At 35.1% G+C, this 17582-nt stretch overlaps 1 protein-coding gene across 1 annotated transcript in view; it reads left to right on the forward strand.

The window, feature by feature from the left end:
• Positions 1 to 1167: 1167 nt before the first annotated feature.
• Positions 1168 to 17582, forward strand: part of LOC149816937 (diphosphomevalonate decarboxylase 1-like) — a 34809-nt gene continuing 18394 nt past the window's right edge. The window contains exons 1-3 of the mRNA XM_089986833.1: positions 1168 to 1591; positions 2370 to 2568; positions 3552 to 3615. Coding sequence (XP_089842959.1) covers positions 1376 to 1591; positions 2370 to 2568; positions 3552 to 3615 — 479 coding nt within the window. The 5' untranslated portion in view covers positions 1168 to 1375. The remainder of the gene's footprint in view (positions 1592 to 2369; positions 2569 to 3551; positions 3616 to 17582) is intronic.

Here is a 17582-nt window from a genome sequence, read left to right on the forward strand (position 1 = left end):
TCCTGTTCTTTTTGTAACAGAGGAGGAGGTGGATGAACAATTACGGTATATATTGAACACGATGAACGCACCAAACACCATTCGTCATGTCCAATGTTTTGTTAAAAAAGATGTTCTAAATGTCCTTTTCTTCCCGTGCGATGCACGGGACGAGCCATCAAACATGTCCTTAGTGAACAAGGAGGAGACGGAGGTTCACACCAATGAGTCGAGTGAAGAGTCATTTTTTCTTCGGTCATCTTTAAAAATGAAATTACAAAACAGTCCCCACCTCAACCATTTTTGTGAAAACATCCTGCCTTTTATGTCATTAGAGCTAATCTGCCCTTCCATCAAGGAACCGTCAGACTAACCATGATTTTTTCAACCCTACAGATCTTTCACAAAACCAAACCAACTCTCTCTCTCTCTCTCTCTCTCTCTATATATATATATATATATATATATATATATATATATATATATGGAACAAGCTCAGGCCACGGTGAACATGAGTTTTTTTTTTTTTTGCTCATGCCAACATCGTGACCGTCTGTTTTGTATTTTGAAAAGTTAAAAAGTCAATAGAACAGCTATATGCTACGTGGTATTCATCCAAAATGCAAACAGACGGCCACGATATTGGCATGAGCAAAAAGCTGATGTTCAGTACTTCCGTATAGCATTACGCTCAACACTTTCGAAGGTTATCCGGTGGCTCCCTGAAATCCCTTTTGCACCTTATAAGGGCTTCATTTTTAAATTTTTTCAAAACAGTCCTTTCATGGGGCAAACTTTCATTTTAGTTACTTTTAATGGTGATCATCAGCACAAGTTGATGGCTGCTAACCTCCGGACCCTTTTGCAAGGATTAATAAATGTTGGCCAAGTTGGTTAGCACTGAATGCTTTAAAAGATGAATCACCCCGAATATTGCAAGCACACTTGTTCCTGTTTTCCAGCATTAACAGACCCACGTGGAGCTGGTGAGCAAGAGGTCCAGGTTCAAATCCTTGTTTGAATTCGCCGGGCCCCACCAGATTTGGACTTGAAGACCCAATTCCAGAACCGAGCCAGGTCATCAGTTTAAAATCCGTTTCCGCCAACACTGCCCTGCGCCCCACCCCCAAAGCTCAGAAAGAAAAACGCAATCTCTCTCTCTCTCTCTCTCTCTCTCTCTCTCTCTCTCTCTCTCTATATATATATATATATATATATATATATGCGAAACCGAGGAGGGGGAGGAATTCCCGGTTTTTTTTCCTTTGAAGGAAGAAAGACCCCGAAAAACTCTAGATTGAAACCATCCTTCCTAGAGAAAGAGTGACAGAGAGGGAGAGAAAGGAAGGATTTCTTGGCGGTTCGGGATTGTGGTGAGGAGGAGGAGAAGAAGAAGATGAGGACGGGATCGGAAGGTTGGGTGCTGACGGTGACGGCGAGAACTCCGACAAACATAGCGGTGATAAAGTACTGGGGCAAGCGGGACGAGTCGCTCATCCTGCCGATCAACGACAGCATCAGCGTCACCCTCGACCCCGAGCACCTCTGCACCACCACCACCGTCGCGGCCAGCCCCGCCTTCCATTCCGATCGCATGTGGCTCAACGGCAAGGTGCTCCCTCCCTCTTCCTTCTGCCGTCCTCGTCGTTTCTCTCTCGGGAGTTGATTCTTTTGTTTGTGGTTCCGTGATTTGGGTTTTGTAACTTCTTTCTTACTGTTCTTCCTTTTTCCGTTTCTGGGGAGATTCTGGAATTGTTTTCTTGACTCATTTCCGTTGTGACGAGTGTTTCGTTTTTTCCCGTACGAGTCTTGATAAATCTCAGATCCGAGATTTGTTTTTCTTTGTTTTGTTTTCTTTTCTTCTTTTGTTTTTTTCCTTTGGCTGATCGAGAAGTAACCCGATTGTTGAATTCGTTTTCGGATAAATATTTATATTTTCCCGAGTTGGGACTTTAGTTATTTTTGAGGGGAATTTGGTTGTTGAGCAAGTCAATTTTTACTCCATATTTTTCTAGACATTTGATTTTATACGTATTTTCTTCAGTAAGTTGTGGGACTCATAATTTTTTATAGGTTTTCTAAATAGTATTGCCATGGTTTTTATGATTTGGACGAGTGTCTTGCTTATTATTTGAAATCAATTGCAAACATTTCTTTTTAGTCCCTTCTTTTTTATGGGGTTTCCATGTTTTCTGGAATATTGATTACTTCAATCGAACATCTTCATTCTTTTATCCAAACTCAAATTTTTTTTCTGCTTGCGTCCGTATGGATTCTTTCTTTAATGGAATTCCCATTTTTTATGAAAGGAATTTGAGATTACCATCGATTGGTTCATGGTGGGGATTCATCGCATTTACTTTTGTTTTTTACTTTGTTGGGTAGAATAGGAAATCTCTCTTTCTGGGGGCAGATACCAAGCCTGTCTTAGAGAAATTCGCAATCGAGCAAACGACGTCGTGGATGAGAAGAAAAAAATTCGTATTGCCAAAGAAGATTGGCAGAAGATCCATGTCCATATCGTTTCTTATAACAATTTCCCTACTGCAGCGGGGTTGGCTTCCTCAGCTGCTGGTTTCGCGTGCTTAGGTAAAAATATATCGTAATCTGATTGCTTAAATTCATGGAATATTTTGTCAAGGTTGCATGCTTGATCTGTTTAAGTGATTTGCAGTTACCATAATACCACCACTCACTACCCACACACATGCGCGCTCACGTACACATATACGCAAGCATGGATCCAGACAATCACCGAGTTAGATATAAAATTTTGAAAAACAAAATTTCGAGAAAACAGAATGTGTCGAGATGGTTATGGGTTGAAATACTGGTTTCTGCTTAGGCTCTGTCTGGGAGCTGGTGGTGGAGAGGAGATGAGTGATGGGAGTGGAGAAGAGAATGAGGGATGAGACTGGAGTTGTCAACTACATCCTTGTGAGGATGTGGTTGACAGGGGGACCATCTCCACTCCCTTCTCCACTCTCATCACCATTCCCATCTCCCAAATCCTGGCTTCCAAACACCAATTGGGGTAGGTGGGACTCATTAAATCCCCATCTCCCTTCCCATCTCCAGCTCCCAAACAGAGCCTTAGTGGAGAGGTTACCCTTCTTTCCTTCATTGGAAGGGGTTATTTTTCAATATAAGGCAGGGGTAAAATGCATAGCTGCATCGGGAGAGCAGCACAATCTTACCCAAGGAATCTTGAGGAGTCTCACTAAAATATTAAAAATTTTCCTTTTTTTTTAAAACAATAATTGTTCAAGTGTTCAGGAGCAAAGTGTCAGTGGATCTAATCCCTCCCATCCCTCTACATTGTCTTCTAAGATGTATCCATCATATTTATTGTTACATAACATGCGAAAACACAAAATAGTTCTACCAAATTTAACATTACAGAAATAAAACACGACCCGTAATTTGCTTCTAGATGGGGTATGATATATGTTTATTAAAATGAATGCTTGTTCTTATGTATCGTGATTGTTATACCATCATATTTTATAGAAAAATGCTTACTTTGTTTAACAATTTTTGTCTTGTCTAACTTCATCTTTATTGATTTGTAGTTTTTGCTCTGGCAAAGCTAATGAATTTGGCTGAAGATTTTGGAGAGCTCTCTGCAATTGCAAGGTTTGTTATAATAGAATGTTTGTGTCCTTTGGAAAAGTAGAGATATATATATCTAATGCCTTGAAAAATTTGATTCACCATCAGTTTGCAACACAAGCCAAAGTGGCAGTAAATTAGAGAGTCAAAATGATGAATGAGAGCACTTATGCAGTTAACAAGCTGGGAAGTACAAAAACGGAAAAACCTTGATTGGAATTTTCTGACATCTTTGATCAAGGACTCCTGGCCCTATCAAGACTAGAAATTTTTCAAAGATTAGAGGAGAAAGAACCCTTAATTCTCATCCATCCATCTTTACTAGTTATTGTTTCACATTGTTGAGGTTTCTGGCTTACAAAATGGAATTTAAGTTGCAAGATTTACTCCTAGTATAATCTTTGGATCATGCAAATCAAATCCTTCTTTGAATCCCCACTATGGTGAAAACCCCAGATGCCAATTATATCTGAAGTCGTATACACGGACACATAAAATAATCATTCAGTGATGTGGCAACAACTAATAGCCTCCAATGGGATTCAAATGCGGGACCCATTAGGATCTTATTCAACCCTGCAACAACTAAAATAGTATGCAATAAGAACACTCTAATTGCTTAGAATTCCTTTTTCTTTGAATATATTCACATAAACAGTGGTTATAAAAGCTAAAACTACTGTCAAATTTTATCAAAACATGAAAATATCTTCACAATGTCAATATTGAACTGAACTAAGATGACAATAGAGAATTGTAGAAGAAAAGGAACTAAGAGGATATGAGCTAGATGCATTCAAGGCTGGGGCATCTGCATCCTATAGTTTGTAGAAGATTATAGGCCTATACTTAAGTGTGAAAGTTTTTCCTGCATTAATCTATAAGAGAATGGTGCAAGGGCTTCAAGCAACACTAGTGCACCTTCTGTGACCAAATTGACCCATTACCCATGCATGTAATAGCTGCCCACCAACCATGAGTTTAGCATGCCTTTCATGTAACTTTTTTTATCTTCCTACATGCACGGTAACTTTATTTTTTTGTTGAACCTTGTAAATTTTGTTAGAACTTGTTACAACACGAATTGTAGAAGATAGTGCGGATCCGAGCTCCTGGATCCACATGCCTTTCTTTGTAGACATTAAGGGGTTGTCCAGGACTAGGTGAGACCCAGGTTGATGATGTGGCAAATGATATGGCTTCTCTAATGGTTGACAAGTCAAAGATCAAGAAAAGGAGAAGCAAGACACGTGTCTATTGAAATATATGTATACCATATATATATATATGTGTGTTAAAATGTATTCTTCAATCATTGTAATCATATATATATTATATATATATAAAGGTTGATACATATACATATATGGTATATATGTATATGTATCTACTTAATTATATATATAAAATATATATTTCTCTATTATTAGCCATATGGGTAGTTTAGTCATTTCACTTAATTTTACGCATATTCTATCTAACGAATATGATTGTAATCCTTATTATTTTTTCTTTTTTTCTTTTCGTATTTTTCAAAGTACAATTAGGGCCCCACTCTTAGAGACCTTGGAGGGGCTCCAACATCTATAAGAGAAGCCCCCTCCTTGCTTCTCTTGGGTGTTATAAATAGGGGACTTCCTCTTGTATTTTAGACATTCTTGAGGGAGCTTTAGCTCCATTGTAAAAGGGTTTTTACCAGAGTTGCCAGTCGAGGAAGCGGGAGCGGGAAGCGATACGTGAAGCGGAAGCGGGAAGCAAGGCATTTCTAAAATTTTAGGAAGAGGGAAGCACGGGACGACTTAGGAGCGAACCGGGAAGCGTCTCGGAAGCGACCTAGGAAGCGATCTAAGAAGCGAAGAAGGAAGCGACATAGGATTCAAATGAGAAGCGAAAGGGAAGCGATTTTGGGATATGATTCTCAATTTTTATTGTTTTTTTTATGTTGATTGCCAGATCGTATACATGAATTTAGTGTTCATCATTGTAAAATTGGCTGAGCATTGGAGATTCCAGATATTGTATTTATTGTTAATGTCCCTGCACACAAATAGAACACCAAGAAAAAATATGCAGAATATTTCTAAAACTCGACACGCTAACACTAATAAAATGTCACACAGCTAGCTTCATATGAATATGAATACTCAACTATAGGCACCAAAAGTAAGCGAGAACTAACAATAAGTTCACATCCAAATTGACTATATCACATCCATACTACCACAAATATCATACATGATGATATCTAAGCCATCTATACAATGAGATGAACTTATCTCACAATGCCGATAAGAGCATCAAGCCAAATCCAGGTTACCGCCTCTAGTACCACTTCATAAGCAGCACGAGAACTCAACCAAACATGAATAATATCAACCCAAATCACGTATGTCTGACTGATGGTATACATCAAAATGACCAAAATACAATCCATCCGAGACCCAAACACTCACCGATTGGATTACATTAAACAAAAAACCAAATCTGGACATAAGAAACCTCAATATCCAAAAATCACTAGAAAATCGATAGAAAATCAACCACTCAACTGATTGCCGGACGTCGGAGGTCGCCGAAGAAGGTCACCAGAGAAGGTTGCTAAATCGGCTGAGCGAGAGAGGGAGGAGGAGAGGCTCGAAAGAGGCGTGAAAAAACCCTAAGCCTCTCTTTCGAGTTTTTATTTCATGACTTTTTGAAATTTCCCATTTTACCCTTAATGAAAAAAATCTTTCTTTAAAAAAAGGGTAAAATGGTAAAATACGTACCCCTTTAATGGGGTATGCGTCCCCCATTAAAGGAGGATGCACTTCCTGTCATAAGCGCGCGCTTCCTCGAGCGTTTCGGAAGCACCACATTTCACGCTTTCGAAGCACGTATCGGGGAAGCGCGTATCGGGGAAGCGCGCTTCCTCTATAGCAGGGGCGCTTCCGGTAACTCTGGTTTTTGCCCTATTTCTCATAATAAAGAAATATTATTTTAGCCTTTTGGCTTAACCCCTTTGTGGGTTTATGGGTTTAGCACTTTATGTGCTTTTGATTGCCCCTTTGTGGGTTTGTGTATTTGCACCTTAAGTGTGCATTTATGGGTTCATTATCGAACCCTTTGTTTTCTAACATGGTATCAAAGCAAGGTCATGATCGGGTTGTCTTTTGGTGAATCAGAAAGCGTGTCACTCAAGAAACTTAAAAGAATGGTGAAGTATTCATTGCTTTTTTCTCTTTCTTGAAGCTATTCGGTATGTATCCATTTTTCTTAAAGTATTATACCTTATGAAACTATTTTCTTGCATTTATTTTGCACATTTTAGTGTTTGTGGTACTTGAGAACCCTTTCTTTTCGCATATCACATTTCACTTGTTCGCATGTTTTTAAATTTTCCTTTTTAAAATTGGTAAACTTGTTTGTTTTCTAAGATATATGATTGCTCAAAAATGGGTCTTAGATCATGTTTTTAAAAAATTTAATGTCAATCCTACTTGAACACTTGTATGGCTTTAGGAGTTTTCTATTTTTATGTTGACATCAAGTATTAAAAGCTTGAAGTTCATTTTTTCCATGCCTTTGTGCACTTGTGAGAGTTCTCCTTGTGCACACTTCTTGTTTTTAGCATTGTGTTTATACACAAATATTTGTTTTATATAGAGATTTTTACATGAATGAACACACATGGTTGTAATAAAAATCTTTTATATGTGTAGGAAGCTCTTAAAGAAGTTTGGTTGAGATTGAAAATTTTAGTATATGAAGGATTGTGATAATTCACATACTTCTCTACGCATTCATCGATTCCCCATCACATATAATAGTAATTTATGTTTTTTAAAATTGTCTTCAATTATGTAAGATTGATGATTTTTACATGTTTCATGATTGACTTATAAGTCAACTTCTAAAATTATATATGTTTTCTTGCTAAATGAGTATTATTGGCTTGTGCTTAATACTCTTGACTCTCATATGAAACCTAATTTGTTTTGAGGTCCTCTCTTGTTTGTGTGTCTTAGTGCACTTTTTGCGAAAAAATTGATATATCATTTGGTAATTCTTAAATGTGAATTTCTCACATTTGAATTAAGTCTTTCATTTTTTTGTATGAACCTTAAGTGGTTCTTGTTAATGATAACTATTTGTGAGAATTCCACGATTTTTGTGAAAAGAAGGATTGTAAAGGTCTTTCAATGTTTTTGGTTTATTTAAAGAATCTTTAAAAGTTTTTGTGGTAAGTATTAAAATTGCATATTGTATTTATTGCATAATAAGATCTTTTGGTATAAAAGGTTTCATTAGTTTGGATTTTCTTCTAATGGTGCAAGTTTATAAACTTGTTTGTTTGTATTTTTCACATGAGATTTCCAAACCTCTTGATTATATCACTTCTATTAAAAGATGCCTACGTTGGCCGTAATATGTTCTCATTTTCTTACATTGAATTGAAAATATAATTGCATAATTAAAGCTTGAGAGTCTTTAGCATTGCCCTCTTTCAATAGAGACATGCCTTTGTGCGTGTATGTTTATTTTTACTCCTTTGTGCGTATTTGTTCAAGTGTTGTGTGAGTGCCTTTGTGCATATCGTCTTCAAAGTATTTTGTGCTTGTATGCGTATTGTCTCTTTTGTGAAAGTATTAGTGCTTGCTTGAATACTCTTTAAAGAAGCTTTTATATTTTGGTGCCTTTTTCAAGGCTTGTGTATGCATTGTCCCTTAGTGGACTTGGCTATTGACTCTTTTATTTGTCCATTGTAGGACATTGTAAGTGCTTATAGCATTTTTATGTCTCCGCATATCTCATTACAATCAAAGAATATTAAAGCTTGGTTTTAGTCTTTATTATCTCAAAATGATTCTTTCACATAGCATTGCGTATTCAAAAGAATGTTGTCTTTAAAGCGTATTCTTTGCCTTTTATGGCACTCTTATGTTGTCCATCACAAGTTGTTGTATAATGCATCCTTTTTTTGGCTTTGTTATTAATGTTTGTTGGGGTGAGTTATGTGCACTTTGTGTTATGTCATTTTAGATTGTCAACTTGTAGTTTGACTCTAAATGACATGTTATGTGATCTCTGATTATGAGTGTATCACTCATTTGCTTTTGGCCATTGATTTTATTTTGGATGCTTTTAATTATGTATACCTGTGATTGATGTCTAAGGTTTGAAACCATAGTGTTTTAAGGTATATTAAAAAAATTAATGTTCTTTAATTGTATTTCCATTACAAGCTTCCTTACCTCAAGTGTTTTCTCCTTTTATGCCTCTTATCTAAGTGTCATCGTATGTAGACAAGAAATATGTTGGCTTTGTTCTCTTGATCTAGTAGCTGAAAACACTTGTTCTGAACGTCATTATATATAGACAAAGATTGTTGTTTCACACCATTGTGTGTGATATTAGCTCATGATTGGCTTTTGTGTCCTTGTTCTAGTCGCTTGTATACTCATTTCAAGTGTCATTTTATGTAGACAAGAGATATGTTGTCACATCTTAGTGTGCGTTTTAGCCCATGGTTGACTTTGTACTCTTGTTCTAGTAGCTGAACATACTTGATTTAGAGTGTCATTATATGTAGATAAGAGCTCTTTATTCACATTTTTATGTGTGATTTCTAGTCCATGTTAGCATTTATACTCTTGTTCTAGTCGCTGATACACTAATTTCAAGTATTATTATATGTAGACAAGAGATGTTTACACACTTTCGTGTGTGTCTTTGGCCCATTGGTGGCATTATATTTATGTTTTTGTTCTAGTCGCTTATACACTTGATTTGAGGGTTTTGGAGGTTTAATAAGGTGATTACTTGTAGTAGATGAACTATTGTTGAGATTTACAAAATTCCATATTTATGGAAATTTGAAATTTGGTTTTAATGAGATTTTCTAATTCATGTTCATTTTATAGCACAATTGCTATGTGCACATGTTTTCTTTTAATCAAAGAATATATTTTGGTTGTTTTGTCTTATAAGTGAAACTTTTGAACTCTTGTGTTTTATACACTCTCTTTTATCATATGCTCTTGAGCATTTCCTTTGTGAAATCTCCTTTAAGAGAACTGCTCAATTCAATAACACTCGTCTTTCTCGTCTTGTAAGTTCAAGTAATATACCTCATTAAAGTATGATTGGAACATGTTCATTAAATGACCTTTTTAGTATTGATTCATTTCATTACATGATTCATTTCAAATAAGTACATGTTATTATTTACTAATCCTCACTCGTATGTTGCTGCAAAGGTTTTCTCAATATTAGCTTCTAAGCAGTGAATTATTCTTTTTTTCTTGATTTTTTAATTTTTCCACACTTTTTCTTTCTCTTTTGTTGAGCACTATTTCAGATTTTCAGTTTCGTGACCCGTGTAACGAGCTTTGGGTCAGTGACTCTCAGGCCAGACAACCTTAGGGCACCAGATACAAAGTATCCCTCAGATTTAATTGCTCGAGTCACTAGACCTTTAATTTTCATAGTTTACGTATAGTCTGCTTTTCTGTTACGTGTAATGTCAACATCTATTAAGCTCTTTATAAAGTTCATGTAACGAGCTTTCGGGCCAGTGACTTCCAAACAAGATGGTTTTAGGGCACCATATGTAAACACCCCTCAGACTCTACTTGCTCGAACCGAATATGTCACAGATATCAACTAGACAAAGAAGTGATTTCCTTCGTTATCCTTTTTGGCGTGAGAATCAAACACTTCAACTTGTGTCTAAGCCCAGCTACTAGGGAATACGAAGATATCAAACAACTAAACATATGCTCTTTTCACTTTTTGAGCTCTTTTTTCAATTTCGTTTATTTGCTTAATTTTTCAAAAATAAAACTGTGTATATTCATACTTGTGATTCAAAATAAACTCAAATATGCATCTATCGTCATCTCTTTGAAATCCACATAAACAACCATGTTTTTCTAGATCCGTGTTCGAATTTTTTTTCGTGGGGCTTAAAAATTCTTTAAAAACATTAGATTATGTAAACTAGTCATATAAGTTCAAACTCATTTCTTAAAAACCTAATTTTTATGAGTTGTCATCAAAAGTGCAAGTACAAAGACAAAGACAGAAAAAGATTTGGGTGTGCAACTACACCCTTCCCCGTGCTTGAATGACACTGTCCTCAGTGACACTCCCCCATGCTTGTATCAAACTGAGTGAATGCATACGAGAACAAAAATAACTGGGAGAAAAGGTAGAAGTCACCTAATCCTATCTGTGGAACCTTACCTGATGTGGCATGCGAATGGCTTTGCAGAGGTTCCACCTGTCTAACAGTATGCAACTCATAAAAATTGCACCACACAATAAAATGCATACATAATCTATCATTTGCGCTCCTGAAAGAAGAAAACTACCTAAAAACAGAAAAACTACAAGACTACTAGTAGTACATCACTGAAAAACTAATAAAATAAAATACTATAAAATCTGAAATAAATACTAAAAAATATGAGAGATTAACACGAAAATGTTTATATAACTTAGAAAAAAACTAAGGATTAAACTATAAAAATTATCTAAAAATACAAATAAATAAATAAATAAAATGCTTTATTAATGAAGCAACAAGCAATAAGAAATAAAAAATTTAAAATAAATACTAAAAAAATGCTTGATTGATGAAGCACACCTTAGGCCGACGTCTTGAGGCGCAGAGGGCCTTGCCTTAAGGCGAGACATGCCTTTTGCGCCTCAAGGTGCGCTTTTAACAACACTGGTATGTACACTGAAAAGGACCTTGCTAGGCATTTCTTTTTACAAGAAAAGGTAAGATGAACTAAACAATGAGACATGAGTGTTAGAAACTGTTATAGTACTCTATCTAATATATGGGATAAACTTTTTCTCCTATAACCTCAATGGGAATGAAGTGTTATTGCCATGAGGCAATAACAAATGGAGAGAAAAATATTTTTCTCAATTTATCGATGGGCTTTGTCTTGAATTTGAACAACTAAGAGGATCCCTTCTTCATAGGGCTTCTACTCTTCTTAGTGAAGTTTTTGCCGATTTATGCCAAAAAGAGACTCACTTGGCTCTTAAAAAAGACTTTGATGAAGTTTATGCTGTATCTAAACTAAGAAATAACATGAGGACATATAAACCTTCTCACTTTTGAAAAAATAACAATGGTGGAGGAAGAAAAATTGTTTGTCACCATTGTAATGAAGTGGAACATCTTAGACTCGATTGTCAAGGTGACTTTCGTTGTAGATAGTCCAAGCAATTCAAATGAAAAATCAAGAAAAGATGGAGACATAAAGGACTCCATTGCTCAACTTACGAAAACTCTCCAACAATTCATGAGAAACAACTTTTCCATGCCTTTCACCTCCGGTGCCACGGTCTCATCAACTCTCGATATGTCCTCTTGGATCCTTGATTTGGGTGCCTCCTTTCATATGACTCTAAATGCATATCTTTTATCCAAGCCAAGTCTTAACTCTTTTAAATCATTTGTTTTCACGATCGATTGAACATCTTTAGATCTTAAGGGAATGAAAAATCTTGAAAAGTTTTTAAGACAAATAATTTTATGTTCCAAAAATTAGAATTATTCCAAAACTTAATTTAAATATTTTTTTCATTTTTCAAATTACCGATTTTGGATGTAGTGTCTATTTTTCACCTATCAATTGTTATGTGATTGTGTAAGGCCATAGAAGAGGAGACCTATATTATATGATTTTTTTGTCCTTGCCATCAAAATCATTTTGTAATCATGTCCAATCTAAATATTTTGTTACTTGGCATAAAATGCTTGGTCATCCTAGTGTCTCTAAGTTGTATCTTTTTTCTTTTTTGGAAAAATTTTGTAATGAAAAATAATTTACATGCAATGATTATATTCTTGAAAAAATGCACTCTTCCTTATCTATATAACAACTTTATTTTTAAAAGACCATTTGAATTAGTGCATTCGGATGTATGGGGACCGACACCCGTTATGTCTAAGGGTAGATATTTATATTATGTTGTCTTTATTGATGGTTTCACTAGATACACTTAGGTTTACTTTATTAAAAACAAATCCGATGTTTTTTTTTATCTTTAAAGAATTTCATACCCTTATTCAAAATCAATTTCAAAACAATATAGCAATTTTTAGATCCGATTCTGGAGGAGAATACATGTCAAATGAATTTCAAAATTATCTTAAACAAAATGATATTATTCATCAAAGATCTTGTCATAAAACTCTTCAACAAAATGGTCTTGTCAAAGGGAAACATAAACATCTTATTGAAACAACAAGAACTCTTCTTATTTCTAGAAATGTTCCAAAGAACTTTTGGGCCGAAGCCACTCTTTTCGCAATTTATCTTATAAATAGAATGTCATCTTCATTCTTAAAAAATGTTTCCCCCCTTTGATAAAGTATTCAACATATCTTCGGATTTCAAAAGACTAAGAATTTTTTATTGTAAATGCTTTGTTCATAGTGTTATGATGTTAAAAATAACAAACTTTATATTTCAATAAATATGTCTTTTTTTGAAGAACAAAATGTATTTGAATCTCAAAAACCCAAGGAAGATGTTGATTATTCGTTTCTCTTTGACTTATTACTTAGAAATGAGTCTAAAAGTTATATTGGTACTATTTGTGATAATGTTTGTGATGACAATTCTCATCAAAATAATAATTCTCCTAATGATATCCATGTGTATACTCGGTGAGAGGGAAATGAACATCAAAATACTTTTAACATGTATTCACAAAACATTTCCTTAGAAGATCAACTAGAAGAATCCATGCCTAGGCGTCCTTCTAGGAGTAGTAAACCTCCTAAAAAGTTTGTGTCATATGATTCCTTTTCCCCAAATTATAGAACTTGTCTAATGATGATCCACTCTTATCACGAGCCTTCCAATTTTAAAGAAGCCAAGCAACATACACATTGGATTGATGCTATGAAACTTGAATTAAAAGCACTAAACAAAGTTAACACTTGGACAATTGTAAGTCTCCTCTTAAGAAAAAAGGCTATTGGATGTAGATGAGTTTATAAAGTCAAAACTAAGGGTGATGGGTCATTGGAAAGATACAAAGCTTGGTTAGTTGCTAAAGGGTATACACAAGAATATGAAATTGATTACGAGGAAACCTTTGCTTCGGTTGTTAGGATTACTAGTGTAAAAACCTTAATAGCCTTAACATCCATTAAACAATGACCTATCTAGCAATTAGACGTCAAAAATGCTTTTTTAAATGAGAACCTTTGTGAAGAAGTCTACATAGATCTTCTATTGGGTCTTGAGTTTGAAAAAGAAAAAATTCTTAAACTTAATAAAGCTTTTTGTGGTATTAAACAAGCTCCAAAAGCTTGGTATGATCACTTTAGTAAAGTTGTTCTTGATAGTGGTTTTACTTCCTGTTATATTGATACTGTTCTTTTTGTTAAGAATGCAGGTGATTACATAACTATTTTATGGTTATATGTTGATGATATGATCATAACCGAGAATGATAAAAAGGTCATGGAGTTTATTAAAAATATTCTTAAAAATAATTTTGATATGTCTGACTATTTTTCAGGGATTGAAGTTGCATATTTTCCTTGGAGATATGTTCTGCCTCAAATGAAGTTTGCATCAGATGTTATTGCTAAATCTGGTTTGACTGACGAAAAGAAAGTGGAGACTCTTGAAGTAATTAATGTTAAGATGAGAGCCAATGATGAACTTCTTTTAGAAGACCCCACTCCTTATCGTCAATTAATCAAATCTCTAACATATTTGTATATTACCAGGTCATACATTGCTCATGTTGTACACAACGCAAGTCAGTTCCAGAATGCTCCTCCTACTATTCACGTGGCAACTTCGAATTATCAAATATATGAAGAAAACTATAACAAAATGGCTATTGTTATTTTCTTCATCTCCAAATTTAATTGCTTATATTGACTCTGATTGGGGTGAAAACCCTAATGATCGTATTTCTACCATGGGTTATTGTGTTTTTCTTAAAAAATCGTTAATTTCTTGGAGATATAAGCAGCAGTATAAGGTTTCTCTGTTTTCCACAGAAGCCGAATATAGGGCAATGACCACCACTACAACCGAACTTGTTTGGTTAAGAAGTTTGCTAAAAAATATAAGAGTTATCATCTCTATTCCTTCGAAGCTATGTTGCGATAACAAAAGTGTCATCTACATTGCTAGCAAACATATATTTTATGAACGGACAAAGCACATTGAGATGAACTGTCACTATGTTAGAGATAAGTTTTTACGGGGCACTATTGAACTTCCATACATCACTTCAGAGTATCAGCTTGTTGATTTTTTTACCAAAGCCTTACCATCCTCTAGGTTCTCATTTCTTCTAAGCAAACTTTTGGTGATTTCACCGTCAGTTTGAGGGGGGGGGTGTTAAAATATATGTATACCATATATATGTATATGTATATTATCTCTTTTTTATCTTTTGTCTTTTGTAATGCCCACTAGGGGCAATTTAGTTTTTTTCTTCACTATCAAATATGCATGTGCATTGAGATTATTTTTTAGTTTCTTTTTTATTTTTCTTATTTTTGTTTTTTACTTTTTGGTTAATCATTGTAAGGGGCCCACATTAGAGTTGTTGGGATATGTGACTATTGGGGGGCTCCCAACAACTCTATAGGAGCCCCCCCTAGGGTTCCATTCTTTGTATAAAAGGGGGTGAGTCCCCCCTTTCATTCTCAATGCTTTTTCAAGCATATTACAATACATGGTGACTTATATTTTTAGTTCGGTGTTTGCACTTTGTGGCACATTGTATTTGGTCCATTAGTGACATCTTGCTTATACATTTGTGCTTCCTTGTAGTCACTTTGTGATATTGTTTTTGGCACTTGTATTTCATAGAAATGTCAAGCCTAAAAGACATGTCAATTAAGGAGTGGGGTTCACTTAGGGGGAGCATGTCATGCTAGAGTGTTCTATGGGACGTCCCTTGTTAAGATATGTATATATATACATATACTTATATATATATACATTCATATATGTATATATATATATACATATATACTCTTTATTTCTCATTGTACATACAAATACCCGATAGGGGTATTTTGGTAATTATTTTATATCTTTTCATTGCTTTTTCTTTTTATCTTTCTCTTTTTTTCTTTTTTATTTAAATCTTGTAATAGGACTACTAGGGCCCCCAAGTGGTCCCTCTCTCCTACTTTTTCTCCTCTATAAAAAAGGGCTCTCCCTTTTGTGATGTATTGGCTTTTAAGCCTTCTTTTTCTCTTCTTGAATAATATTCTCTTTGCCTTTTAGGCACTTTACCCCTTAGTGGGTTATTTGCGCACTTTACGTGCTTGTGTTTTCGGCTCTTTGCTTGCCTCTTTTAAAGAGTTCTTTGCATCATTTGTGCTTCCGCTCTTTTCATTACATGGTATTAGAGCCATTGGATTTTTTATTAATCTTGGAAGATCTTTTGGAGCTCTTCATGTTCTACCTTTCCTGTCATCAATGGAGCACGAATCAAGAGTTGAGCTCTCCTTCAAACTCAATGGCATAAACTATCTTATGTGGGCATCGACTATGGAAAATCATCTAAGAGGCAAGAAGTTGTGGGGTTTTGTGATGGACACCACTCTTGAACCCTCCTTAAAGCTCACCAAAATTGAAGGAGGTGTTGAGAAAGCTCCAGATGGTGAAGACCGCATCAAGGCCATTAATGATGGCCAATCCAAGTTAGAAGATTGAGAAAGCAACCATGTCAAAATTTTGGCATGGTTCATGAACAATGTTGATATTAAAAATTGTGCCAACATTGCAAAATTTAGGAGAGCCAATGAAGCATGGTTCTTCCTTAAGGGTATGTATACCAAAAAAGATCTAGCTAGACAATTTTTTTTGTCAAGAAAAAATTAAATCTACTAGACAAGCAAATATGAGTGTCTATGATTATTTTAGTGCTTTAACCCCTCTTTGGGACAAACTTGTTTTTTTTGAGCCCAAGTGATTGGCTCTAAAAGATATTGAGTTAAGAAGAGAACAAATTGAAAAAGAGCATTTCTTTCAATTGCTTCATGGGCTTAGGCCGGAATTTGAACAAGTTAGGGCATCTCTTCTTCATAGAAGTAAAGCCTTACCTATTAAAGATGCTCTTGCCTAAGTATGCCAAGCCAAAATTCGTAATGAGTATAAAAATAGAGTGATTTGTCACTATTGTAATGAACCGGGGCATATTAAGCCGGTTTGTCCAAAGCTTAAAGGAAAGGTGGCCACAGTTGGAGAAAATTCTCCAAAGAAGGAAGAAGAAAGAAGAAAGAAGAAAGAAGAAAATGTTAATGGAGATATCAAAGAAACTCTTAGTCATATTTTTGAAGTCCTCTAGCATCTTTTCAAAACTTCTTCAACATCAACTTCAGGAGCCGCCATAGCCCATTCATCATCACCTCCAGGTATGTGGATACTAGACTCCGGTGCTTCTTTTCATATGACATCTCATAAAAACTCTTTTTCTAATGTTTTTTTCGAACTCATATCTTCTTATGTTTCAACTGCCGATGGGACATCTTTAAAAATTGAAAGTATTGGAACACTTCTTTAAAATCCTTTCAAATTTTTTTTGTCCCTAAAGTAAGAGTTGTTCCAAAAGTTAATTTAAATCTTTTTTCAGTTTCTCAAATTATCGATCATGGTTGTCAAGTCTCTTTCTCACCTAAAGATTTCACCGTGCAGGATCTCCAGTCAGGGAAGCTGATTGGGCAAGGCCATAGGAGGGGTGATCTTTATTTTATAAATTTTTTGTCTCTTCCATCCAAGTCATTTTGTAATTTTGTAAATGTCAAAAGTATTGAAGTTTGGCATAACAGTCTTGGTCATCCAAACTTACTTTTTAAAGATGTCTCTTTTTCTTTTTTTGGACAATACTTGTAAAAACAAACACATGACTTGTAAAGATTGCATTTTTGGGAAATCTAAAGCTATTCCATTTCCTCAAAGAAATTATGTTTCCACATGACCATTTGAAATTATTCGTTC

The sequence above is a fragment of the Nuphar pumila genome, chromosome 14 (assembly GCF_984573655.1).
Source record: "Nuphar pumila chromosome 14, dmNupPumi1.hap1.1, whole genome shotgun sequence".
In the NCBI taxonomy this organism is placed as follows: domain Eukaryota; kingdom Viridiplantae; phylum Streptophyta; class Magnoliopsida; order Nymphaeales; family Nymphaeaceae; genus Nuphar; species Nuphar pumila.